This window comes from Micropterus salmoides, unplaced genomic scaffold (assembly GCF_014851395.1).
Source record: "Micropterus salmoides isolate LMB-PRFRI ecotype aquatic unplaced genomic scaffold, ASM1485139v1 Ms_hic_scaffold_19, whole genome shotgun sequence".
In the NCBI taxonomy this organism is placed as follows: domain Eukaryota; kingdom Metazoa; phylum Chordata; class Actinopteri; order Centrarchiformes; family Centrarchidae; genus Micropterus; species Micropterus salmoides.
In genome coordinates this window covers 8,799,373-8,816,563 of record NW_024041039.1, presented here as the reverse complement: position 1 = coordinate 8,816,563, position 17,191 = coordinate 8,799,373, and the positions used below count along the sequence as shown (strand labels likewise).

Below are 17,191 nucleotides of genomic sequence, written 5' to 3'. Positions count from 1 at the left end.
ATTATTGGAAAATGTTTTGAAAATGCTCTACTTCATTGTGTCTTAAAATAAGAAGAGACAACAAGCAGCTGGTTAGCTTAGCTTAGAATAGAGACTGTAAACATTGGGGAACTGCTGGCCTGGCTCTATCCAAAGGTAAAGCAGCCTACCAGAACCACTATAGGTTACTAATTAACACCTTTTTATATGTTTTTGGCCTAATAAAAAAAAAAGAAAAAAAGAAGTATTTCAACAACAACTTACTAACTGACCTTTGGACAGACCCAGACTTGCGGTTTCCAGTCTTTATCTTAAACTAAACATCTCCTGGTTATAGCTTCATATTTTGTGATACGAGAGTGGTATCAATCTTCTAATCTAACTCTCTGCAATAAAGTGAAAAGGCTTAAAACAACAAGAAATATCATGTAATCTTTAAAAGACTTGTACTAGTTTTGAGGAAAGTAGCCTTAGAAGTTTGGCCTTTTCACCTTTTCTTTCTATTTTATGTATGGGTCCAGAACAAAGTGTTATTTATTTGAAATATGAGTCTGTAGAGAAACTGCCAGACAAAACCCATCATGCTCTATGTGTCTGTCTTTTTGTGTTTTCTTGTCTAGGCGAACGCTTGGCCAAACCAGAGAGAGGCAAGATGAGAGTCCACAAGATCTCCAACGTTAACAAAGCACTTGACTTCATCGCCAGCAAAGGAGTGAAACTGGTGTCTATTGGCGCAGAGGGTGAGTGATGTCACATCTCTGTCCTATAATGACCTTTCCACCAGAAAATGAAGGTCAGTCACCTTCTCTGTTTGTTTACAGGTCAGACTGTCCACTATTGATTTTAATTAGGCCATCACCCAAATCAATAGCTGATATTCTGTTGTAAATAGTTGCGTATAAAGTAGTCTGTGGCCCTTTCTCTCTCTCGTTACCATGGCAGTGCCGCTGGCTGCTGTGCAGTTTAATGAGATCCTTATTCCAGAGTGTTCCGGTGGAGGTTGTGCTTTGCAGTGCATTTTCTGAGAGTAGATCTTAGGATCAGCAATCCCCTCAGGGGCTGAAGCTGCTCATTGTTTAGCACAAATAACTTGGGGATGTCTGTCCTCCTCCCATCAGAAAGTAAACAACTCTTTAGTCGAGTAAACACTCCCCTCTTTCTCTCACTATCTATTTTTTTCTTTCACAACCACACATCCCCCTCTGGCATTTTCTGGAAGTAACAGAATTTGCTCATGTGTGCTGCAAGCAGAGACTACAAACTGTGTAATCACACACATACACACACACATATACACACACATACACATATACACACACATACACACACACATATAGACACACATATAGACACACACACACACACACACACACACACACACACACACACACACACACACACACACACATACAAACAGTGTTGCTCAAAGTGCTGAAAGATGACAGATTTGAAAAACTCAGCAGGAACTTCTCTTTCCAGAAACAATGTCCTGGGTGCTCGGGATCATCCCCAAACCTTACTGACAACAATTCCAGCTGGAACTACTTTTACTGAAGAAATCTTTCCCATGAAAACTGTGGACAAATGTCAATTCCAATACCTTCTGTTTACATTAATTATGTTGGGATGGCAACAGAGATCAGATGCAGATATGTTAAAACCACATAAACAGCACATAAAACCATAACTGTCTGCATGACAGTGACAAAATATATTTTGGACTTTTTGGTGAACTGGCCCTTTAAAGAATAACCTTTGTAAATTAGTCTAATCCATGTTAAACACACAGGGGATCTGACTCTCCTGATGGCCCGGGCCTGCCCCACCAAAAAACGTCCTCATAATGTTAACCTTTGACCCATGTTACCCTGCTTATCAAGCCTTCTACTGTTTCCATCAGGAGTTGTTTCTGTGTCTTTCACTGCCAGACATAAAAATGTTAAAAGAAACCCTTGTAAGGAAAGTGTTTTAAAAATCAGATCACAATACTAATACAACCTAACAGATTTGTAAGAACATTGTTGTATTGTTTATTTTGTCTTTGATCAGGTCATTTGTTCATAAAAAAAATCATAATTTTGCCAGTTTTAGACTCTATTTTAGTAAGAAAAAGTTCTTGTGCAGTTGCAGTCCAAAAAACAGAAGTAATTTAAACTATCATTGAAGACAAACCAACAGATAATTATATATATTCATATTTATGAACTGTTGTCATTTAATCTTTCGTCAGTCAACCATTCGATTGATCAACTAATGTTTTTAGCTGTACTTAATAAATTAAAATAATCTTACTAGCAGATTTCTGCACTTGGTTTTAGAAAACAAGACTTTTTGGCTGAAAACAGGACAGATATTACTTGATAAGATGAAGATTTTTGTTTTTGCAGTGCACAGAGGCCAGTATAAAAGCTCCTAAACCAGACCGGCATTCCAGACAGATTAGCCGCCTGGAATCCCCTCCTGGTCAAGCAGCCCTGCAGCCCAGCTTTCTGCTAGCTGTGCTGGTGGGATGGGACTAGCTGAAGGCTCATGTTCATGCGGCTCATCAGGGGGTTTGTTGTGGGTGAGGGATGAAGGAGTGGCGTTGGTGCAGTTTCAAATGGAATTAGCAGGATTTGTGTTCCTTCCCCAGGTTGATCAGTCATGTTCATTAGGGCTAATCTCAACATGTATCTGCATGTGTCAGTACGAGCTTGACTTTTTCTGCCTCCTAATTCAATCCGAGCCGTCTTTCACACCGCATTACACGTACAGACATCTGACTGACATCTCGCAGTCCAAGTTTGTCCGACACAGTCCAGCGGCTCTGGAGCTGCCGTGCCTTGTGTCTTATTGGATTAGAAGGAGAAACGAACGATTATTGAAGGCGAGCAAACAGGGTGACCTGTTGAAGGGGATTTTCATTATCGACAGCAGAGAAAGGACTGGACAGTTCATTCACAGCCTCCAACTACAGGCATATAGCTGATTCACAGCTTAACAGGTCCAGGCTCAAATGATTGAATCATCACACGTTTCATTCATGAGAGCTTAGTACTCACGGTTTCAGTTCTCCCTCTAGCACTGTGAGCTAATCTGACACTGTGTGGAAAAGCATGCAATGAACAGTTTTGAAATGTATGATTGCCAATATGTTCTTTCACATTTGCTTTGCAAACATTGTTACAGGCCCATATTTGTGTATGGAAGTATTATTTCTTTCTCTTACACTCTTTGTTAGTGACAGTTTGTAGAAGGGTGTAGAATGTGTAGAAATGTGTAAATCCTTAAATGTAAATGTTATTGTTTTGCCCTTCTTTCAGAGATTGTAGATGGCAATGCAAAGATGACCCTGGGAATGATCTGGACCATAATCCTCCGCTTTGCCATCCAAGACATTTCTGTGGAAGGTAATGTGTGTGTGTGTGTGTGTGTGTGTGTGTGTGTGTGTGTGTGTGTGTGTGTGTGTGTGTGGGAACATTTCCACACGCTTCTTATTCATTCACTTTATTGAAAAGAACTGCTCACTGTCTTCATTTGCAATTGAAAACACTCTTCATTAACTCAGTCTCTCAGCATTCAGACTTTTGTCGCACATCTCACAAGATGATAAACAATACCCCACACACACTTGAGCTAATGCATGTAAATTTGAATATGAATGTTTCAGAGATTTTTTTTTATTCCTATGGAGGTGGAAGTGTTTATATTACGCTCCTGTCTTGGTTAACATATATTATGCACTTACAGTGTAATCCAATTTAAATGTCAGGAGTGATCAACCTCGATTTGTTCAGCTTTAGATTCTAGTGCAGTGTGATTTATTTTTTTTTCCCAAAGTATTGAACTTTTACTGTATGGGTATAACACAATACCAGACACCTCTCGGTATCCAACAAGAGAGCACGAATCATCCGAGCAATCACACATGCTTCCCATTCACTTCACCTCCACTTAATCCACCACTAAACAGGGATTAGCCGAGAGTCAGTCAAAGTAAAAGCCTGAGAGTTTCTCCAACTTCACAATGATCCCTTTTCTCCAACTGCAGAGACATCTGCCAAAGAGGGCCTCCTGTTGTGGTGCCAGAGGAAGACTGCACCCTACAAGAATGTCAACATCCAAAACTTTCACATCAGGTGAGACTGAGGAGGAAAATTAGTAAGTAACAAAAAAGGTTATTTCAGTTACATGCCGCAATGCAGTTACAGTTGTTTGAATGAGGCTGTGGAACTAAACGCAAAGGGTTCAAAGCTCTGTGTGAAACTGGGAAAATTAGGCCAAAGAATGTGAAAGCGCAGGGATGCTATCATCTCACCTGAAGTCAGTTTTCTTTGGTGTAAACCTCTTCAGTTCACAAGAGTTTTGGTTACTTGTCATCCTTCAACTTTAGAGATATTGTTGAAGGGGGACATCAATACAAATCCAGTTGTCCGTTCTCAAGTCTTTTGCAGTCCAGTTTGGATCTGGACCATGGTCCAGACTTTGAGTAGCCCTGTTTAAGTTTTGTAAAATCTGAGAAGCTGCTGTCTATCAGACATTAATATCTGTCTCTTTATACATGAAAAATCTGTATTTTAGGTTGTATGTTTGGTTATATTTGAAGAACTGCATTTTTTGGCATCTTGGAAACCAGAATTAAGCATGCAGAGTTTGGATAAAGTGCTTCAAGACAAAAATTACTAGCACTAAAGTGCTCACACAGCATTATGTAGTAATAGTACTTGTCAGCTTTGAGTATGAATCCCTCCATGCTGCAACAATTTCTTATGGACGCTGCTTTAAATTAAAATATGGTTGTCGACTTGCCTGGCCTCAGTTAAGATTTTATAAGAAATTAAAGGACACCAGGATTTCATAAATATATAAGAAAAAGTTGCTAATTCAGCACAGACGACGGCAGTGGCCTCCGTCAGTGCTGATGCTGAACAGAGCAGACTTGAAAGCAGACTGATTTAACAAAGAACAGACCAGTAGACATGTTCTCATTAAACCAGACCGACTGAGAAGGAGAGAAGGTGGCACTTATCAACCTGTACATTTAAATGGGTATTTATATCAGTAGATTTGTTGCACAAAGACATTTTATCAAATTATATGACGTGCCGAGGATAAGAGGATATAAGGTAACATACTATCCTGGCATCCTTGTTACATACCCATGAGTCTGTTCCTGCCACAAGTGGGTTAGGAAGGCCTCAATCCACATCATAGGGTGTTTCCACGCATGCTGAATTATTGAAAGAAGACCACTATGATCCTTGGATGTGGATGAAAGCTGAGGCGAGAAGAAAGGTGGAGGCGAGGTCATTTCAGGAGAAGGTAAAGGGAGAGGCCTGATGATCCCGGTGCAGGAGAGGGGATCATCAGAAGCCAGGCCTTTGATGTGGTCTTCTGTGAGAGATGATATCTGTATATCTCAGGAGATGTGAGGCAGGCAAGGAAGAGTACTTATTTTGTTGGTACTGCTGCCACAAGTATAAGAGTAGACTTGTAAAATACACTTTTTAATGGCAAGTAATACATTAAACCCCCATCTTACTAATTTGTTGTTAGTAAGAGCAGAGAGCACCAGTAAATCCTCTAGAACTCTCCCAGATTGAGATTGCTCATGCTGCATTCAGACAGCCTGCTTTCAGCATCAAGCCCATTCATCAATGAACCACAAAAGGGCAAACAAACAATATGCCTTCTAGCTAATAAACCCATAATCACTGATTTAAAGAAATTGTATTCAACGATTCAACTTTGTGCAAGTTTTAAATTTAGTAGCTTTCCACATTTAAGAACTGTATCTGTTGTATACATTTTATTTTTAACCGGAATTTCTGCAGATGGAAATTAATGTTTAAGCAAATCTTAAAGCTGCCAAAATCAATGTTTCTATATTAAAAATGAATTAAATTATATAATAAATGTGAATACACAGAAAATGATCACCTGATCAATCTGGCAAAATTGTGCTACTGGTAGCAGTTATGTACATTTACATGGTAAAAATGTTATAAATGTATACTAATAAAAAATAAACTTGCATGGCGTAATGAAAGCTTCTCTTGTGTCTGGAGCTGCAGCGCTGCAGCATTCTGTAAAAATTGGACCACATCTGTAAGTCAGTAAGGCTCACAGTGAGACCAAGAAAATTACTCTGGAAAATTTAAGTAAATCAGCACCAAAGTACCATGTCTGTTCAATGTACAGAAGTGACCAAGGAGGAATTTCTTTTTCTCTGAACATGTTCCAGAATCTGGCCCTCAAAAGCTAAATGACTGCAATTAACAATTTTGTCCTGGTCCTTGAAAATAATTTGATGGGTCATTTTGCACCCAAAATCCCACTAGTTCTTCTTCTCTGACATCATATGCGTTAGTTTGAGTTTGTTCCAAAGTTTCAACACAACTTTGTGTTATTTTACATTAGATCTCCATATTAAATCCAAATAAATCTTTTAACTGTATTTTCTTTCTTAAAATAAAAATAAATAAATCTATTGAAAGGAAAAATTCTCTCCTAAAATAACTTCACTGAATTCAAGAATGTGAGCTCATCATAACAAAACGTCAATACATGTCAATTCTCAAACTTCAGAAGTTGCTGTTCCACTTTAATTAGAGACCACATTAGATAACATATCTTCATCACATTTAAGCTGATAGTGGTCAGGTTTCTGCTGTGTTACCGTAACAAACCACATGCTGCTGGGAAGATGTGGGTGTGTTACATGAAACTAATTAGGGAGGCAGACAGAGGGGAATGGTCTTGATCAAAGATTAAAGCCAAATTCCTTTTCTTTTCCTCAGCTCGTTATTTTTCACCTCACTTTCACCCACAACTATTTCTCTCTTTCTGTTTCAGCTGGAAAGATGGTTTGGGTTTCTGTGCACTCATTCATCGACACCGTCCAGAGCTCATTGACTATGGAAAACTGCGCAAGGTGAGTGAGCGTTGTTTAATATTAGTTTGACAAACATAGAAACACCACTAAGACCACAAACCACAAATACTAAGTTAGATTACCATATTTCAAAGGTTTCTATGCAAAACCAACACAAGTACAAAGTGAAAGTAAACGGGCAGCTATCTGTTAAGATCAAACCAGGTAAAACAGCAGTTGTATGTTCTTGTGTCTTTGTGTCAACCAGGTTTGAGTATCCTGCTGAGACACAATGAAGTTCACAGAGATGTAAAATATATCTTATAATTTATTTATACGTTAAACAAAGAAAAACAAGAACTCTTCATGTTTGAGAAGCTTAAACTAGAGAATGTCGGGCATTTTTTCCATAAACATTTTTATAAATCAGTTATTAAAGTAGTTGCAGATTAATTTTCTGTCGATTAACTACTCGATTACTTATTAATTATTTCAGCTATACTTATTGTATTGTTATATAACTGCCAAAACTAATGTATTTGGTTGTAAAGTGCACTCATAAATCATTAATTAAAAAATGTATTTAATTAGTAGCCTAAGTTTGTACTGTATAAAAACTGGACTTATTTAAAAAAACAAAACAAAAGGAAGAGACAACTTTATGTTTTGATTTATTTGTTTTCACGTTGTAGTAACACATATGCTGCCATTGTCAGTTTTTCAAGTATAATGTAAAAAGTGTGCCACTGTAATACATTCACGCACTAGATACTATAATGACAGTCTAAAGGTCTTGATGGTCTGCTGTGTCTGCTGTTGACAGGATGACCCCATGACCAACCTGAACACAGCCTTTGATGTGGCAGAGAAGTACCTGGACATCCCCAAGATGTTGGACGCAGAAGGTAAGCAGGCAGGGAGGAAAGCAATAAAATGATGATGAGGAGAACAGATTTTTTTTACTGTGTTCAAGGAACAGATATATACTCTCTCAGAAGTGCTGTTCAGAAGTATGAAAGTGATGAAAAGCTCCTCCAGAACATGGACAGGGTCTGCACCACCCAATTTTTATAACTTTCCTAAACCTACAATCAACCAGCCTCGCCAGTGATTAGCCACCTGTGCAAAGGTTTGAAAATGGCCATGTTCACATTTGTCACATTCCTTTGTAAATTATATCACTTTACATGTTTACTACTGAATCACATCAATTGTCTCTGTGTTGAAAGAAAAGAGACAAGAGGGGAACCAAAGAATTACCTAAAACTGGAAGAAATTCTGAACAACAGCACAAGACAGATGATAGATAGGCACCAATGTCTCTGAGAGTATGTTTTGACTCACACATGCAGCTGTGCACACAGTAAAAAAGGATGTTTATCTCCCTCTAATGAATTTAAATGTGTAGTTCTCACTGTACAAATATATTTAAGCCTCTAGACATTTCTGCTCACTTAGTTCTGCAGTTTACATCTAAAATCTGTGTGTTTCTGTGTTTAAGACAGACTGCAAAGTTTAAATCAGATCCTCCTTTTTAAGCAGATCTGGACACTGACCCAACATGTTTTTCTTTCCACTCTGGATATTGTTTTTGTAAAGAGCTGAACTCCAGCTTTACTTCCTGTGTCGTCATTTATCTGTGCTCTGTTTAACAACCTCAACTCCCCCCTCCACCCTCCACCCACTCCCTGACCTCCTCTCTTCCCTGCAGACATTGTGGGCACTGCCCGTCCGGACGAGAAGGCGATCATGACCTATGTCTCTAGCTTCTACCACGCCTTCTCAGGCGCACAGAAGGTATCCTGGATGCAGCGTCTCCTTCCTCTTCCTCAGTCCTCTCCTCCCTTGTTTCTACTTTCCGTGTGTTTCTCTTAACAGCACTCCTTCTCTTTCTGCAGTGTTCGGGGGTCACTCTCCTTCACTTTCTGCATGGTTCACGCCACCAAATGCATGACGGGATGACAACACTCTGTTCTTAGAGGCAATGAGCACAAGTGTATCTTCAGTCTACCTCGTTACGAGGCTGCAGGCAGCCACATTCAGCCCTGATTAGGGTTTTGTTAAGCTGAAAAGAAGCTGAGCAGAGTGAGAGGTGTGGCAAAGTTTGTCTGATAAATGATGATGATTGCCTGTGATACAAGCCATGGTTGCTGATGGAGAGAAACAAATTAGCCTGAAGTCTAGCGTGGTGGGGGAGATGCTACCATTTAAATGGATGGTTGTGTTCATCCTTGAGAGCGACAGCTTAAATGGCGGGTGGAAGAATGAATGAAATTAAAACAGGCACTTCAAAGTCAAGCAGAAAGCTGTCGTTTAATTTTAATGGATTCACGCCGTCTGGATTAAGTGGGAAGTCTGTTTCCTTGTTTCTCTGCAACAAAGAGTGGTGTATCGGAATTTCTCTGTTGGATAATGAATGATTGTCTGTTAGTTTGACAGCTACCTTAAAGCCCAGCAGGAACTCTGAGATTGTGCTGTGCCATCTCTCAGACACAGGGAGAAGCAGAGCATTACAAACCAGAAGTTATATAAAAGCCAGGTTCATTTGAGAGGCCCAGCAGCAGAGAGAGCATTTCAACACAGCTGTGTTTTAGCAACTCAGATCAAAAATGTCTGTGTTTATAACTTGACAGAGTAGAGCGGTGTGGTCAGCCTCACTGAGAGCAGTGAAACTACAGCTGGACTCTGGATTGCACCATAGATCTGTGAGGTCTGTGACATGGCTGGTTCTTAAATTAAGCTGGACTAAGTTTACTTACAAAATACAATCAAATACAAATTTTGTGAAGTTCCATATTTTAGTTATTGGCAAATTTTTGATACCAAATCTCTGGTTGTATTTTTGAATGAACTATTAGAGGCACTTGGCTTCAGGCTGCGAATTTGTTTTAAACTGCATCTTGAGCGGAGCTTCTCAGCTTCTTAGTATACGTACAAATTAATACATTTTAAAATGATGTTAAAAAAGAAAAAGTATATTTTCACTTTGTGCACTCACTTCCCACTTCAAATTCAGTCACATTTATCCTAATATTGCTTTAAGGAAAATTAAGATTTCCCTAAAAGCAAACAACCTTTAGGTAGACTGGAGATGACCTGTGCCCCCACTGCTGCCTTCTCTTGTGATTATGCCCCCTGCTGGCCCTTTTGTCTCTATACTCTTTTACTCTTGTGCATTTTTCTCTTCTCTGTCCTCTCTCCCCTTCCTCTGTTCCCTGGGCAGATATCATTAGCACCTTGAGGCCAGATGAGAAGGCCGTCATGACTTATGTGTCGTGTTACTACCACGCGTTCTCAGGCAAGCAGAAGGTGAGAACTGAAATGAAAAAGAAAAAAACCCCAAAACAAAACAATAACCAGAAACCTGCCAAAGTGGCTGGCAGCGAATCACAGATCAGCCGCAGTTGTTTTTGCCAACATAAATTTTTTGGCTGCTTACATGGGATGACTCTACAACACTGTATGACACCAAAAATTACAATATCAGGCAAAACATTACCGTAAGCCCTTCTTTATTAAAGTTTCAAAGATGCTTTTTGTTTGAAATGAATTATTCTGATTTATCAGCAATTCGATTTGTGCTATGACATACACAAATCTAAACACTGTATAATGCATTTTGAAGGCATGATATTGTTTTTTAACTCTGCTGTAATCTATATTTTTAATTAACAATGGATCAAATGTTGATGTGTAATTCGCTCATAGTAATAAACCCACAGACCATTATCACCTGACTCTGCATTATCACCTCAGCTCTACGATTTTAGTATCATTCAGCTCCATGTTTTGGTTTTACGATCCCACAGTTTATGGTAACTGTTTTGGTCGTCGTTTCAAGCTTCAGTAGAAAGCTCCAATAAACCCACTGTATGCTACATGCTCAGCACCTAACAGCAGACAAAGTTAGCAACCATTTAAAATAGTTCGCATTTAGAAGCTAAACAGCCAGATATTTATCTCAGAGCTAGAAAGACAGTGAATTTTGTACTAACCTTCATCAGGTGGACACAAGTACAACTGCAGTTCACCATATCATCATCATTTTGTTAATGCAGGTTAAATATTTAACAGTTTTTTATTATGGCATTAGGGGAGCTAGCAGGAAAAAAAGAAAACTAATTTAAAAAAAACAGAATAACTTTCTTTACCACCAGACAAGTCATGGATGGAGTCCAAGTGGTGGTACTTATGGCTGATTCAAGCTCATTTTAAAACATTGACCAATCCAGGAAACGCGCACATATTTACATTACTGACATCTTATATCCAAGCAGAACTGGGGAACTATGTGCCTCAAAGTGCTATGACTTTATTTTTATAATGGGCGGCCCTGGTGGGAAACCAAACCCTCAGTTATTCAAACCCTCCTTATCTGCCCTCTTTCAGCAGCGTATTGAGCCTTGATAAAGCGCACAACCTTTCTCCTCTGCGAGCATGAAGTTCTTACACTCTCAGTGAAATACATTATGCCAAAGACATGGCAAATCCGCTAAAGTTCTATGCAGAGAATAAAAGAGAGTTATCACACACACACAGGATATCCGCTAAGTCTCCTGTACTTAAAATCTTTATTAGGATCCAGTTCTTAATGGAGCTCTTGAACCTCCTGAGGAGCAGGACTCCGGAAACCACTGCAGGTTGGCACACAGTTTTACAGTGCTGGCATGGATTTCACATAGAAACAGGGGGTGGAGAAGCAGTTACTCCTCCTCCTCCTGTCTAACACCTCAGATTGTACCCTGCAGGGCAGAAATGTCCCCTTAAACAACATCACTCCAACTTGTCTTCACTTTACAAAGAAAGGGGCAGTGTTAGCCCCAGTTTGTGCCTCTTATGTATTATCTTTACAGTCCACAAAGTCACAAAGCAAAACGGCATGAATGATGCTAGAAATTTCGGGTAGTACATACCATTTAGGTTCACTGAGGCCATGTCCTTGGTGATATTTCTGGAAATATAGGCTGGTTTAATGAGCTGTGGAAGAGTTTACATTCTACAGTTACAAACATATTCCACATGTTGGGTGTTTTAAAGTTGATTCTGGTATTCTAACACAAAATTTCTGTTTTTAGGGGAAAAATAGTAATTTGGTATATTAATTAATTTAAATATAATGAAGGGGTATAGTGTTTTCCATTAGCATTAGGACTCATGACTGCACGATTTTTTTAATCCGAGCTACAGAGCTGGATAAATGTACCTGATAATAAAGCCTTCTTCCAATCTTTGTTTGGATTGTAGAGTCGAGACCTGTAAAATGGGTTGTATGTTTTTGTTGTGCAGTAGACACAACTTAATGATACTAGAAAAACAATGTTAACTACTTTTCAAGTGTTGTTAAAAGACCTTCTGCCGTTCTGAAAGATGATGCTATGAAGCTATGATTAAAATCTGATAGATTGATACATGAGAGAATCAAACTAAAAGGAGCTCCACGTTGGCTTCATAGATCAACTGTAGGATAACTTTGGACTTAGTCATCTTTCCAGTGTCCTCTCTCTGCTACCTCTGATGTTAGGACAAAGTAATTCATAAAAGAGGTCCTGGCTGTCAATGCTGACAGTAAACAGGCCCAGCATGCAAACATTTGCTCACAGAAGCACGACCTGCACATCCTGGCTCTCCTTTTAAGGCAGCTCGCTCCTGGTAGAGCCCCCGGAGCATGTCTCCGACCAAGCCAAGTTTCCCCCGTGATCTTTTGACAAAGGAGGCTCAAAGCAGTCCTCTGAGTGGGATGCCAGTCTCTGAGCTATGAAACAGGGTTGGGGGGGGGGGGGGGGTTCAAGCCAATCTTACTGTGTCTGTTCTCTCTGAAAGGACACTGCTGCGAGGTTACGCTGACTTTTAAATCGCGTAATTTAAAGCCTTTTAGAAGGAAATCGATAATGGTGCATTTTGGATTCATACATAACAGTTGCAGAAGGATTTCTTGTGGTTTTGATATTATTGGAGTCACTTCAACTTCAACACTCTAAAATATTGCTGGAATGTTTTGTATCTTGCTGAAAATTTTACATTTCTGCTCTAAAATCAATCCTATAGCTTTCAGACTTTGTGCATGTTGTTTAAATTTCACTCTACATTTTCTCTACAAATCCTCTGCCCTTGTTTTTAGAGAGCATTCCTGACCACATTTACTCATTTTGAACCCAACGGGTTAACTGAATACATGTTGTCATGGAAACTCTGCTTCGCTCATGTATTGCCAGTCCAACGATGAATACTGACAGGCCATGTTAAGAAAGTGTTGTCTCATGGATGAGCCCCTATTTACCCCCGCTGGGCTGTATTTATTCTCACGGGAGCTTCACTCTCCATTACCCTGCTCTCGCTATGTAGGTTGAGGCTAAAATAAAAACACTGTACACGGCTGTTCTATAAAAAGACAGACAATGCAGAGAGAAAGGTGCCTCTACACCTGACATCTGGTGCAATATGATGCGTCTTTGTTAAAGCTTTCTGCTCTCGAGAGTCCTTCCTGTTGGAAACAGACATTAGATTATTAATCTTAGGACATTTAGATGACATTCACAGTGTAACAACACAAACCCAGACAGTGTTACAGAGATAACATCATACAGTAGGCCTAGCTGTCCTGCTTTTACTTGCTTGCAGCATCATCGCCGATCCATTGCTTCATCTGCAAAATTACTCATTAGGGAAATCTTGGAGTGCTTGTGTAGGCAGTGTAGACATTTGTACAGTATGCAGTTAAATGGTGGAAGTAAATGTAAAAATAATCCATCACAAGTATATATCCTGCATTAAATATTTTACTTTTGATTTTAGACTTTTTAGTAAAAGTACTGAAACTGAAAAAATGCCCCTGTATATTATAATATTTATATTATCTATGACCTTATTACATCGTCAGTTCTGATGTGCAAGCAGCATTTCACTTTTGTAGCTGGTCAAAGAAGCTACTACTTTATACATTTAGCAAATGTAGTCCAGTGGATCACAACCTAGGGGTCCGGCACCCTCAAAGAGGGAAAATCTGAGGGGTTGTGAGATGATTATTGTAGTAAATAACAAAACGTCACAAGGGATCCAAACTAGACACAGATTTTTGGTGTTGTCACAAGCCAAAACATTTTGGGAACCACTGGTATAATCTTTAAAAATATATTATGTTTTATTAAATCACAATAAGTTTTCTTGATGAAAAATCTCATTCTGAAAAGTAACTAGTAAATACAGCTGTCATATAAAAGTAGTGCAGTAAAATTACAATATTTTCTATTAAAATGGAAATACTTAAGTGAAGGACCCCAAAATGATACATTAGTACAGTACTTGAGTAAATGTTCTTAGTTGCATTCCACCACTAAACATACATCACCTTTATTTTATAACATTCACAAAGCTCTCTGCACTGGGTCTCAAACTGTTTCTTCCCTCGTCATCCAGGCAGAGACAGCAGCCAACAGGATCTGCAAGGTGCTGGCTGTCAACCAAGAGAATGAGCAGCTAATGGAGGACTATGAGAAGCTTGCCAGTGATGTGAGAACACCCCGATTTTCCTGTATTTGTCATGCACCTCCTCTACCCTTTTATCTCCCTGTTTTCCTGTCACTCCCTCCCCTCCCTGCCCCTGGGGGTGTTTGTGCTCCGTACAGGTGCAGGGTCAGACCAGCTAGAAAAAGATTAAGCTTAAGCAGAAAAAGTAATTTTCATGAGGCTATGTTTTGCCTGTTTTAGCTCATTTACAACAAACTGCAAATACATTTTCTAAAGGATACATGTTTAGATACATGTTTTTTTTAACAACCAGGAAACCTTTGGTTTCATGTCAGTGCAATATGAAAATTAACCAGCAGAGACCTTGATAATAGCATTAAAGCTGAAACTATTGTCGACCAACAGAAACCTAAATGGCAACTGTTTTGAAAATTGATTAATGCTAAGTAGTTGATGCTTACAGCTTCTCACATTTTCTGTTTTTGTTTGTTTTATGTTAAAAATAAACTGAATATCTTTTGATCGAACAAAACAAGACATTTTCAAACATCAGGTTTGGTTTGTTATATATATATTTACAAACCAAACAAATAATTTGCTCCTTAATTGATATTGAAAATAATCATTAGTTGCAACCCTAGCATTTGTTTGACTCAGATACGGTCTTAAAAGCATTTAAGTGTGTGTAAGAAGCTAAGACATCTGAAATTCCAGAGTCAGCAGTCTTTCCATAAGCACTTGAACTGAATAAGGAAGACTATACTGAAACAGTATCTGGTTCAAGCTGCATGGTTGTGCAAACAAGATGTAGCTTTAATTGGAAAAAAAGGTAAATTTTACAAGCAGTTTAAAAATCTGCACGTTAATGTTTACATGAAAATAATATTAGATAATAGCATATATCAGTATCAATTCATATATCTTTATTAGATTTTTTTTTTTAATACCTTAATCTCAATATTTGTATTACCTTCAAAAATCCAGTCTCGGTCAGGCTATAGTAGTTCGAGGTAGCTGTTGGTTTGAAAACATTACATTATGCAATGGAAAATGGTCAGCAGCAATTAAAATAAATGAGATAAAACATGTAAAAACACAGGTATGGTCCAACTGGCTAACCGATTATCTCTACCTCTATTTTTCTTTTGCTGACACACATGAATTACATCCACTATATCTCATTTATTTCCCACACCCTTTTCCTATTATTGGCATGGTGTTCCTTTGCTTCTCCATTTTCTTTCCCTTGAATGGTTTCTTCTCCATCTCCTTTCTCTTATTCTCACCCTCCACACACACACACACACACACACACACACACACACACACACAACCACTTGCCCACACCACCCCCATTAACACCCCAGCTGTTGGAGTGGATCCGTCGCACCATCCCCTGGCTGGAGAACCGCATGCCTGAGAACACCATGCAGGCCATGCAGCAGAAACTGGAGGACTTCAGAGATTACCGCCGCCTTCACAAGCCGCCCAAAGTGCAGGAGAAGTGCCAGCTAGAGATCAACTTCAACACCCTGCAGACCAAGCTGAGGCTCAGCAACAGGCCCGCCTTCATGCCCTCAGAGGGAAAGATGGTCTCGGTAGGTCACAGCAACTCATGAAAGTAAATCTTATCTGCAACTCTTATGGGCATCAGTGGCCAAAGAGTTACCTCAGCTTACAATGAATCATGTCGACTCATAATGCCAGGGAACATTTTAACTCATTTTTAAACTGTGTCTCACTTGGTTGGGTGTTTGCTTTGAAATGTCCATCTACAGTACAGGCCAAATCCTAGAGTTACCTTAATAGAAGCTGGAGAAGTGCAACTCCAAAATCCTGTTAACTAAAGAAAATCTATATAGTTAATGTGCTCTAATAAGGTAATTTATGAATACATGATGTGAATACTTGCACCATCATACTTCTTTTTGTGAAGTTTCAAAACATCAACAAAACATACTGTTTTTATATTAAGAATAGATCAAATGACTCAGTTGTGTTTGTAGAGATGAACTCACAAAAAATGATCATCTGACTGCAGTTTGCCTCAGCTCTATGTAGCGTTTCAGTGTCTTTAACTTTACGGCACCAAACGTTAACTGTCTTAATTCACTTTTTGTTAAATCTTACAGCTCTCATCAGCATTGTTTCCAGCCAGCAATTTTTAAGTGGAAAAAAACTAAAAACCCACTGTATGCTGAACACCCAGCTTAATGACAGAATGACAAAGTTAGCAACTAGCTGGTGAACATTGTGGAGAATTTAGCAGCTAAAGAGACAGACATTTTTCTCAGGAGCTGGTGGAGAGCTAAAAAAGCTAAACCAGAGCTAAAAGAAGTGAGAGTGAATATTGGCCTTACATTCATCAGAAACACAACTCCAAATGAATGATAATGTTGCTCTGTAACTGCTGGATGTGTAAACAGGCAACAGTTTGTGAACAGGTTCACCATACCAACTTAAAGGGTGATGATATGTCAACATAGTTTTCACGGCTTGTTTCTGCTGCCACCAAGTGGCCAAAAAGTTTTACTTAAGTGATCGTATACATATAACAGTCCTGAAAGGTTTTTACAGCATTTGGCAGGGATTCATTCTAAAGTATTCTCCTTTACCTCACACAGGACATTAACAATTCGTGGGGAAATCTAGAGGGAGCAGAAAAAGGCTATGAAGAGTGGCTCCTCAATGAGATTCGCAGGCTGGAAAGACTCGACCACCTGGCGGAGAAATTCCGCCAGAAAGCAGCCATACATGAAGCCTGGACTGAAGGTACTGAGTGTTTTGAAAAGAGCAGAGAAATACTCACTGTGAATATAAAGATCCAGCTCCAGCGGGTTAGTCTCATGTACCTCAAGCTGCCCGTTGAAGGCCACAACAAAGGAAAATGGAAAT

General features: G+C 39.1%; 1 protein-coding gene across 3 annotated transcripts in view; it reads left to right on the top strand.

Moving 5' to 3' along the window:
* The window catches only part of actn1 (actinin, alpha 1), a 52,520-nt gene that overhangs the window by 25,322 nt on the left and 10,007 nt on the right, over window positions 1-17,191 (top strand). For all 3 annotated transcript variants that reach the window (XM_038728713.1, XM_038728711.1, XM_038728712.1), the window contains exons 3-11: window positions 600-719; window positions 3,282-3,368; window positions 4,010-4,097; window positions 6,814-6,892; window positions 7,656-7,737; window positions 8,544-8,629; window positions 14,246-14,338; window positions 15,664-15,894; window positions 16,921-17,068. In XM_038728713.1, coding sequence (XP_038584641.1) covers window positions 600-719; window positions 3,282-3,368; window positions 4,010-4,097; window positions 6,814-6,892; window positions 7,656-7,737; window positions 8,544-8,629; window positions 14,246-14,338; window positions 15,664-15,894; window positions 16,921-17,068 — 1,014 coding nt within the window. The remainder of the gene's footprint in view (window positions 1-599; window positions 720-3,281; window positions 3,369-4,009; window positions 4,098-6,813; window positions 6,893-7,655; window positions 7,738-8,543; window positions 8,630-14,245; window positions 14,339-15,663; window positions 15,895-16,920; window positions 17,069-17,191) is intronic.